A 10,994-nucleotide genomic window follows, 5' to 3' on the forward strand; every position below is an offset into this window, starting at 1 on the left:
TAGCTTTGTCACGTGGAAGGGTTAGCAAGAGATGCTAACGAAAGCCTTTTAAGTTTCGCCCGTTAGCAAAAGAGAAGCAAATGTCTTCTCCTATAAACACCCCTGACTTCCACTCTATGTTTTATGTCTATGCAACATTCCCAAATGTGCCGAATCCGACTGCTTTTATGCTTTACTCCTAAAACACAACACGTCCCAGCTAGTTGGACCAAGCGTTCTGTAAGTTATATTTCCTTGTGGTATACAGTATCATTTAAACTGGGATTTCTACAGTGTCTACCTTATCGGTATCAACTAATGTGAAACTAGAACCGGGTCAAACCAGCGACGACTTGCTTTTGTCTCCTTTCCCATCCCCCCACATTCCTCCACCAGTCATACATGTTTAGTTATTGGCTGTTCCTGTAGTACAGGTGTTCAACACACCTTTGCACCATCGAAGGTGATAGCAGTTACAATGGCTTCCTTTCAACGAAAATAAAAACTGTGAAGATATTTCACCACTTGGGACGTTATTTGTGCAAGAGTATATGGTACGATTTGTTTTGTATATGTGTTCACAACTACCCCCTTTCTTCCAGTAGTTTTTATGTGTTTTTTGTGTTTAACAGCAGTCTACATACAGTACAGTAGTCTATTGGATCTGTCGCTCAACAACCAACCTATATATTATTATTACCTCAGTGTCTCGGAAAGGCTGTCTTAAAGATAAGATTATTATGTATTGCATTTCAAATTGCTCTTTAAGAAAACATTAAAAAAAAACATTAAAAAATATTGAGTCATTTCATAAACAGCAAAGAAACCTTTTAGTGTGATAGTCTAAAGGGATGTCTTTTACAACAGTGTGAACTTATCTCAATTCCCTTCATGTCCTCCCTGTACTGACTGTCTGATTAGCTATCAACTATAACCGCCACTTCAAAATAAAAAAACACACAATACAATTTATGTTTACAACGAGGCATAGTGCTATATACACATTTTATATTTATATATATTCTTTTTTTTTATATGTAAACCAGCACATTCTCTCACTTTTTTAGTAGTATACATACTAAGCACAAATACTTATTCAGTTGTTTGTGTTTTTAAATAATTGTTTTAATAACTTCTCAATCAGTATGTATAGCACTAAAGTGTTTTTGTTAGATTTGGACATCAGTGAGCCTGGAGAAGGTAACGCTTCACTTTGCTGTTAATTTTTTTTTTTTAAACACTGAATAAGGCGCCTTTGTACTAAGTGTGCATTCCTAATAAAGTCAAAGGAGAATCGAGTGATGTAAACATTCAATTTGTTGTGTGTGTTACCAAGGAGTTGATTAGATAGGACGGGTAGAAGAGGGATTATTGGTTATAAAGCGGGAGGTTACCAGGGGTTTGGGGAAGACCCGAGGCCTAGAACCCACGAGACGGAAAGCGATAGTTTAGAGGGAGTCGGGCTGCAATTTATTGAAATTCTTAGGCGAGGAGAGGAGGAACGTGTCCCTGAATAAAAACTGAAAACCAGGAGACTCTTCTTCCCCCTTCGATCGAGGACCGAACAAACCCTAAAGCCAGCGTTCGACCCCTCCTCACCGACCTGCAAGCGCCAGCAGTGTCCGACTCAAACACGAGACAAAGACGAAACACTCAGAAACACACGGACACACGGTCGAGACTCCAAGTAACGGACACGCTTAAAATCGTTATGAGGCAAGCGGAGGAAAGAGTTAGAGAAAGAGAGACGGAGATTATTCCCCTTTTGAGCCATAGTATCAAAAGTCAAAGACAAACCCCGAAACGACCCATAAGTTAGGGACAGACAGAAGAACATTTCTGACAGAATGAACTCATAAAAGAAGATGGCCGAGAGCCTCCAGAAGATGGAGAAAGGGACGGATGGATGTGAGGTAGAGATCAGCTGATACCTCCCGGATGAGAAACCAGATTTTCGGCCGATTGTTTTTTTGTTTTTTATTTACAAGCCCGTCCCTCGCTCGCCCTTTGGTGCCACCATATTGGCAATATAGGTGTGGAGGCTCTCTCCCTTTTCACTGCTACTGGCTGCGTCAGGAAAGCGGTTCTAACCGGACTGCATTTCAAACGGTAACTTCCTGCAGACCGGACAACTTACTTTAAAGCACCAAAAAAACTCCACAATCTTTGGGCAGGCAGAAATGGGGAAAACTCGATGATTACATTCAAATTCTTGAATACATTCCAACAGATTCGTCTACTTCTTGTGATGATGATGTGGATTATATGGGGGGGGGGGGGGGGAAGTGGTCTTGATCCCCTTTAAACTTAGAAACCCAATGCACAATGCACTAATGTCACCAGGACATTAACAATAGTTGAATGACTGTAACGGAGGTTGGACTGGGAGGATCTGGACAAAGTGCAGCTGTGATGGATTCATAACAAAGTATGATATAAAGTATTCTATGGCTACCATCTTCATTTCCCCATTATTGTCCTGCTTGCTGCAGTCCAAATGTAAACAGTAAGTGTTGCATTGGCTGTGGGTGTCATTAGGCTGCATCCTTCAGAGGACACATGTTCAGTGGGACCCTATACAAGGTACATCAAGACCCCTCCAGATGTGGAAAAAACGTACCTGGAAGCAACCCATGAAACACCTGTCAAATTGTGTTTTCTAACTTGGGATTTGCTCAACAAATGCAGTAAATATTGCCTTTCCAATCCGTGGTTGCATGGGTTGGAATAAATATAAAGGTACATCTTTTTCCAGGTCATAGTCAGGGTCCTAATGTATGAAACGCCTACCAAACAGAGCCTGCAGCAGCCAGTAGCAGAAACCTAAAGCATGGCAGAGTTCGAGTCAAACAGGGAACGTGGAGGAGGCGTTTCCCTCCGTACAGTGCATAGATCAAATCAAGGAAGCACTACAATTACAAAAAAGAAAAAAAAACATGAGTTTCTTCTTCTTCATTTTAGATTTGTAAACTTGTATCAGTCATCAAATGATTACGTTAAATGTTTTTTTATATATTCTTTGTCCATAACACACACACAATAGATTTTAGAATTTATAACATCCACAATTCTTCGCTAAAACAAAGCAGGTTTTTTTTTGTTCTGGTTAACAGCCTGAAGCTGTAGCTGCAGCTTGCAGGTTGCAGCTTGCAGGTTGTAGGTTGCAGGTTGCAGGTTGCAGGTTGCAGGTTGCAGGTTGCAGGTTGCAGCTTGCAGCTTGCAGGTTGCAGGTTGCAGGTTGCAGGTTGCAGCTTGCAGCTTGCAGGTTGCAGCTTGCAGGTTGCAGGTTGCAGCTTGCAGCTTGCAGGTTGCAGCTTGCAGGTTGCAGCTTGCAGGTTGCAGGTTGCAGCTTGCAGGTTGCAGGTTGCAGCTTGCAGGTTGCAGGTTGCAGCTTGCAGCTTGCAGGTTGCAGCTTGCAGGTTGCAGCATGCAGCTTGCAGGTTGCAGGTTGCAGCATGCAGCTTGCAGGTTGCAGCTTGCAGGTTGCAGCTTGCAGGTTGCAGGTTGCAGCTTGCAGCTTGCAGGTTGCAGGTTGCAGGTTGCAGCTTGCAGGTTGCAGCTTGCAGGTTGCAGGTTGCAGCTTGCAGGTTGCAGGTTGCAGCTTGCAGGTTGCAGGTTGCAGGTTGCAGCTTGCAGCTTGCAGGTTGCAGCTTGCAGGTTGCAGCATGCAGCTTGCAGGTTGCAGGTTGCAGCATGCAGCTTGCAGGTTGCAGCTTGCAGGTTGCAGCTTGCAGGTTGCAGCTTCGCTACCCGTAACCGGAAAAGGGGAGGTTTTATCTTTTTTTATTACAAAACGAACAGAACGAATAACACGCACACGCAGAAACACACACACCACGACGACCAACGCAGGAATAGCAAGGTTTTGCTACAGAGGTCCTCTGAAGTCACCAACAGACGGTTATTTTCAGCAAACAGCTGTATCATTATCGTTCGTACTCGTTGTACTGTTGTAAGTCCTTTTGCTCTCCGGTGGATTCCTCGTTTTTAAGCAATATATCCTCCGGTGAAAGAAAAAAAAACAAAAAAAAAACAATGAAGTCCTTATCACTACTTTATTCCAATGGTAAAAATGTAAACATTTTGCGAGGTTGCCTTGCATGGGGGTACTAATGGGCCTTTCTGAGGGCCCTGTAGTAGAGGGTGTAGTTCACTAAGGCTGCCAGGAGGGGGCGCTGTCAGCGGTGCAAGGACTTCTGGGCCTCCTTCAGCAGAGTGTCAAAGTCCAGTGCATCGTACTTGCTCTTCACGGGGCCCGGGCCTGCCTCGTCTGCAACACACAGAAACAAAGATATGGTCAAATACAAGGAGTCAAAAAGTCCAAGGAGTCAAAGTCTAAGGGACCAAGTCTAAAGAGTCAAAGTCTAAGGAGTCTGAGTCAAAGTCTAAGGAGTCGGAGTCAAGGAGTCAAAGTCCAAGGAGTCAAAGTCTAAGGGACAAAGTCTAAAGAGTCAAAGTCTAAGGAGTCAAAGTCTGAGGGACCAAGTCTAAAGAGTCAAAGTCTAAGGAGTCTGAGTCAAAGTCTAAGGAGTCTGAGTCAAGGAGTCAAAGTCTAAGGGACCAAGTCTAAAGAGTCAAAGTCTAAGGAGTCTGAGTCAAGGGGAGTCAAGGAGTCAAAGTCAAGGAGTCAAAGTCTAAGGGACAAAGTCTAAAGAGTCAAAGTCTAAGGAGTCTGAGTCAAAGTCTAAGGAGTCAAAGTCTAAGGAGTCTGAGTCAAAGTCTAAGGAGTCAAAGTCTAAGGAGTCGGAGTCAAGGAGTCAAAGTCAAGGAGTCAAAGTCTAAGGGACAAAGTCTAAGGAGTCAACGTCTAAGGAGTCTGAGTCAAAGCCTAAGGAGTCAAAGTCTAAGGAGTCTGAGTCAAAGTCTAAGGAGTCAAAGTCTAAGGAGTCGGAGTCAAAGTCCAAGGAGTCAAAGTCCAAGGAGTCAAAGTCAAGGAGTCAAAGTCCAAGGAGTCAAAGCCAAGGAGTCAAAGTCCAAGGAGTCAAAGTCTAAAGAGTCAAAGTCAAGGAGTCAAAGTCCAAGTTGTGTTTTTGATATTTCTAACTTAATCGTGGTATTTGCTTAACCAACATCGTAAATATCGCCTTTTAAATCCATGTTTGCATTGGTTGTCACATTTCCAAGTTGATCAGTTCCAATCAATCTTTCTTGGGTACCACTTTACAAGAAGACCACCCTTATAAAGAGTTTACGAATAGTTTGGAATTCATTTATTAATTAGGTTGTGAACACTTTATAAATCATTAACAAGCTTTTACAAGACATGAGATAAACAGGGCGACTGTGACCGGTTGCTTGCCAAATAGTGAGCCCACATGTATCTGTACCTTTATATATACAGTCTATGATCTGTACTGCTAAGCCTTATATTGGCTACCTAGCTTACTTTGTCTTCTTCATCAGCCAGCATCCTTGGTGTCTGTTGCTCACTGACTTGATTCTCGCTAAGTAGCCAATATAAGGCTTAGTCATCTTGCCAAATAGTGAGCCTGTGTTGATGTATGAAAACTGGTTTATAAATGGCTCTTAATGATTAATAAAGTGTTTACAACCTAATTAATGACCTAATTATAAACCCTTTATGAATCCTTTATAAGGGTAGTCTTATTGTAAAATGGTACTCTTTCTTGAGTAGAAATTAGAATTTCACACAGGTCCAGTAAACTGGCACGATTCTTGACTTATCGGTATATACATCCGACAATATGTCCTGTTTTCTGATGGAAGAAAACCCAGTTAAGCTCTAGTTGAAGGAACTCCTAGAACTAGTTTCCCTCTGAAATGTTGCTCACAAATCCAAAATCTATCATGTGACAAAAAGGCCTAGCAACGAATAACTTAGAACACGACCATTTTACAGCGTGTATTCTAAATGATATATGTCTTATCTACTGTAGATACAGTATATAAAGTATTCATCTACCTATTGCAAACACATGCCGAGCCACAATACCATCAAGCTTTATTTCCACGCTGGTAGTTTGCAGTATAAGTGTCAGGGTGTGTTTATTACCAAGATCTATGTAGCGTTTCCTCGTCAGCAGCCTCACACCTGCAGGAGCGTTCTGGAAAACTGGCTCTCGTTCCCTCCACTGCTTCTGAACCCCCGCCTGACGGAGCTTTATCACCCCACAGCGCTCCCTGCAAACACACACACACACACACACACACACACACACACACACACACACACACACACACACACACACACACACACACACACACACACACACACACACACACACACACACACACACACACACACACACACACACACACACACACACACACACACACATTTAGATAAAGACAGTTTGCTTTGGAGAGGATGAAAGCGTACGTCCTGGCATCAGTAAAGATGGAGAACGCTCAATGAATCATATGCATCCTTTCATTCAACGCACACATTGAGAGGATAATTGGATTGAAATACAGAGGAAATGAATCCACATACGTCGCCTATTGGATCCAGTATGTCCCTGGACTGATGCCTGATTTGTATTTACTACATCAAGTCTATTTCAGCATTTTAAAGGATGCGTAAAAGGAAGAATGTCTGCAACAAAACAAGACACCATTTCTTTGTTTAAAAGTCATATTTAATTAATGTCTCTGGGGAAATTTGTCCTTTGTTATTGACCCTTTATCAGTGGGCAGAGACAGTACAAGTCCCAGGAGACGTGACTCGGTCAAGGGCAATAGCCCTTTCTTTTAAAAGAAGAACGATTGCGACTCATCCTTAAACCAACAGGTTGCCGGATTACTTCTGGGGATTGAGACCGGCATTGCTGATGAGTTGCTTTTTTTTACAGTTCATTTAAAAAGCTTAATTTTTCAAGCACTCAGTATAGGTAAGGCAGGTATATCAGGGTCTATGCAGGAATCCTGAAGTCACATGTAATTCCTTTTAAGATCTTTTTAAAGACCCTTTCCATACATTTTAAGACCTCATCGCCACTTGGAGTTCTAACCGGTTACCTTGGCGACACACTTTACCTCACATTGACTATATACAGTATTGATTGTCCTTCCTCCTTATCTTCCAACCATTTGAACGCAGACTTGCATTTCCCCATAACGATGTTTAACAACCGGCGTAAACGGACCTTCGCGCTATCAAGCAGTGAGCGTGCGATGTCCTGTTCAGATGACGTCAAACCCAACGGGATGCCATCAATAAACGACACAGAATCACACTACACACCTACGCAATGATTACATTCAGGCAGACTGTAGAATACAACCTCTCTGGACCATTCATATACTTATTGAAAACAAGATAATGTAAAACCTTGGAAAATGCTGTTTAATACTTTTTAATAGCCTTCATTTTCGATAAATTGATTCATCAACTTGTAATACTTTTTAAGACCCCGTGGACAAATATAGCACCTTTCAACACAAGGCATTTAAAAGTGCTTTACAGAAATGAAAGACATTAAGAGCATTAAGAGGAGACACATAATAAAATGGCCTTTAAAAACATCATTACAAAGCAAAGATAATAAAAAATAAAAGTTACAGTGCAGTGTGAGATATGAATAGCTATATAGCCTGGATTTAAAAGGACCTGCAGGTTTCTGGGAGTTTGTTCCAGATGTATGGAGCATAATAACTGAACTCCTCCATGTTTAGTTCTGGTTCTGGGGACAGAAAGCAGTCCCAGAAGACTTGAGAGTTCTGGATGGTTCCTCATTTAGCAGGAGATCAGAATAAACCATTCAGTGCTTTATAAACCAGCTGACTCCGACAGGAAGCCAGTGTAAAGACCTCAGAACTGGACTGCACGTTCTAAGTGTTAGCAGCGGCGTTCTGAATCAGCTGCAGCTTCCTATGTTTTAGTGAGACCTGTAAAGACACCATTGCAGTAATCCAGTCTGCTGAAGATAAAAGCATGGACACTTTTTTACAAATGCTGCTGTGACATTAGTCTTTTAATCCTCAATATATTCTCAAGGTGATAGTAGGCCGACTTGTTTTGTTATTTTTCATCATCTGAGCCAGTGGTAGTATGTAGATGTGAAAGAGAAGAGGCCCCAGGAGGGAGCCTTGAGGAACCCCACGTGTCATATTTGTCAACTTATATTAAAGTAGCCCAGTCTACTGAAGATAAAAGCACTCAGTCTAGTATGAGTTAATAACAATGGGACATCATCATGAGCACCACACCTCCCTCTGACTATAAAGGATGTATTTACAGAAGGAGGAATCAGGATCACACTCACTCGTTGCAGATGATGACTTTGCAGTCCTCGGGTTTTCCGAAAACCTGGAAGCGTTTCCGCAGCATGTTCTGGGTCACGCTGGTTGGCAGGTTGTGGATGTAGAACACCTGGCAGTTGTCCTGGAAACAGGGAAACCATGGCAACAGTCAGGGACATACATTAAAAAATAGGACAATGCAGAGCAGGAGGACAGACATGGGAAATGATTGCAGGACGGACAACACTTTACTTCCCCTCCCTGCTGCAGCATGCATCTGAATATCAGTTTGCATAAGCATGACCTAAAATCATGTTTGCATGCTTTGTGTCGTTTTAAAGTCTTAAGGCTACTGAGGAGCAGAGGTGTACAAGATCTGAGTACTTCTACTTTTACTACAAGTACAAGATCTGAGTACTTCTCCCATTCTGCTGAGTGTGTGAAGGTTTGTTTGTTCTCTGTACCTCGTCAGACTTGGCTTTGTTCCTCTGCTTGTCGTCGGGACAGATCTCCGAGTTCTCACTAAGAAGTGAACGAGAGAGAAAGAGAGGCGTTAGTGAGAAAAGGACAGAAGGTGAAGCTGAAATGTCAGACAGGAGGGAACAGGTGAACTGCGGCAAAATCTGACACTTCCTCCCTCTGACTGCAACACTGCAACACCTCTCACTGCTTCATCCCCTCCCTTTGTCTGCCAGGTACAGAAATCATACGAACACTGACCTGATTCTGTGGAAAGTCAACTCACTGTATCAAGGGCAGAATGAACACTGACCTGATTCACAGTACAGTCTTTGAAACATGTACAAGGTTTGGCTCAAGAACGATTTCTTACCCACTGAATGCATCACCTTCACTTCACTCTACATTCTCTCTGCACTTTGAATTGCCTTGTGTTGAAAGGTGCTATTTAAATAAACTTGCCTTGCCTTGCATACAGAGGTCTGGGCAAAAGAGCAGAGCAAATCTCAGGTATAAGTCAATATTGTTTAAAGTAAACACCATCAAAGGCGTTTGAAGTTGGTCGTGTTGCTGCAATGCTATCTTTTCCTGATCAGCGTTTGATGCTTTGACTTGTGGCGCATTTACAACCAAAGATGTCTGCATGTAGAGTAAAGCCTTTGTTTACTTGTCTCTATGAGTTGGTGCGTCGATATATAATATAAGACGTAGAGTTTAATCCATTCTGCAAACACACGGTTCTTCTAACTGGCCTTTGTTCACAGCTACAGACAGATTGTAGACCCTGTGTTGTGAGCAGTTGGCTTCCCATATGTGCCACAATATGCCAAGACAATTACACAAGAGTGGTTCTTGGATTAGAGTGTATAAAATGCCTGGTCTGGAAGTCAATGGTTTCTCAGAATGTGTTTTTGGTTGTTAGCCTGTCTGTGGTTAATACAAGCTGAAGAGATTTTAATGTTTTGTTCTACGACATAAAATAGGTCAGTAAATACCCCACTTGTGAATTTGCAAGTGTCTATGAGAGACCTGCCTCTCTCAGTTTGACATCTTCTTGACCCCTCCCTCCTCTTCCTCCACGGTACAAGTGTTTGTCCACAGCTTTAAAGTCAAAACTGCTCAACCAGTTGGAAATCTGCTCGAATGTGGTAGGTCTGTGAGAGACTGTATGAACCAGCCGACCGTAACAACATATCAACATCATCTCTAACTCCGACCAGTTCCTGAACAGAGGATATGAATCTTTATCAAAGCAGAGGAACAGGGTCCCACTTGACTGACTGAAGTACTCCTTTGTGCACGAGTTAATCCTCAAATGAAATACAGAGTTGCAGCTGAAACTGAGCATGCTTTCTCTTCAGTGATCGTCATGTTATGGTAAATGTCTATTCCTTGTATCGTGTCTTAATATGTGTCCTTGTTGAAGTTGAAAATGGAGCTGCTGTGATGCAAGAAACATGTTGATCTGACAATAAAGCATGTTATCGTGTTCTGTCTCACCTGGAGTCTGTCTTGCTGGCGGGGGAGTCGGGACACAGGTGCATTGTGGGTGATGGCGAGCGAGATGCAGACGATCTCTCCGCCTCCTCCTCGGACACCGGCGGCGTAGCGGTCGCCGACTGGCAGTGAGAGGGCGGCGGCAACGAAGAAATCACCAACTTCCTCGTCGTTTTGGTCGTGGTGGTCGTGATCTGCTGCTCCAGCAATTCTGCTATCTGTGACGCCACCATCACTTCCTCTCTCTCCCTCTCTCTCTCCCTCGACCCCTGATCGTCTACATTTTTCGGTGCTTTGCTACCATCCATTCCCCCACTTTGCGCCTGTAACATGGCGCCCAACATGTCGGCGCTGCGTTTCCTGCTCTCCCCGAGGCTCAGCGCGCAGTAGTCGTGATCTCCGAAGGTCCGGTAGGATTCGTTGGCGCCCGCCTGACCCATGCGCCGCAACTGGGCGTAAAGCTCCGTTTGTTCCAGAAGCTTCCGTGGAGGGTGAGCGCGAGAAAACCAGGACGAGGAAGCCTTCGTGGAAACGCCGACAACATCGCTGGGTTTTCCTGCCTCTGAAGGTTTGAAGAGCTCATCCTCCACTGGTTTGTGAGGCGGGGTGGTGGGAGGGGTGAGACCTGCGGAGGAGGTACAACATGAGTCAAATGATCATATAATCATTTAAAACAAACTGCATCCTGACAAGAAATAGTCCTGCACATAGGCTGTGTTTCACAGGTTTATATACAGATTTACTGAGCGATCATACGCAGAGAGCCGGTCATTAAGAACAACTGATTTGTTGATTTTGGCTGCAGCTGACGTTCAATTGTCCAGACTTCTTTCTGCGGATTGATATGACGCACATTA

The 10,994-nt window shown here is 43.3% G+C and overlaps 1 protein-coding gene across 1 annotated transcript; it reads right to left on the reverse strand.

The window, feature by feature from the left end:
- Positions 1 to 3,747: 3,747 nt before the first annotated feature.
- ppargc1b (peroxisome proliferator-activated receptor gamma, coactivator 1 beta) lies at positions 3,748 to 10,762 on the reverse strand (the record flags this gene model as incomplete). Its single annotated transcript, XM_034205942.1, is given in 5 exon segments — positions 3,748 to 4,249; positions 5,993 to 6,120; positions 8,205 to 8,323; positions 8,646 to 8,703; positions 10,141 to 10,762. Coding segments are annotated over 5 exon segments (1,019 nt in total), but the record flags the coding sequence as incomplete, so codon positions are not given.
- Positions 10,763 to 10,994: the final 232 nt, after the last annotated feature.

The sequence above is a fragment of the Gymnodraco acuticeps genome, unplaced genomic scaffold (genome assembly GCF_902827175.1).
Source record: "Gymnodraco acuticeps unplaced genomic scaffold, fGymAcu1.1, whole genome shotgun sequence".
Lineage (NCBI taxonomy): Eukaryota > Metazoa > Chordata > Actinopteri > Perciformes > Bathydraconidae > Gymnodraco > Gymnodraco acuticeps.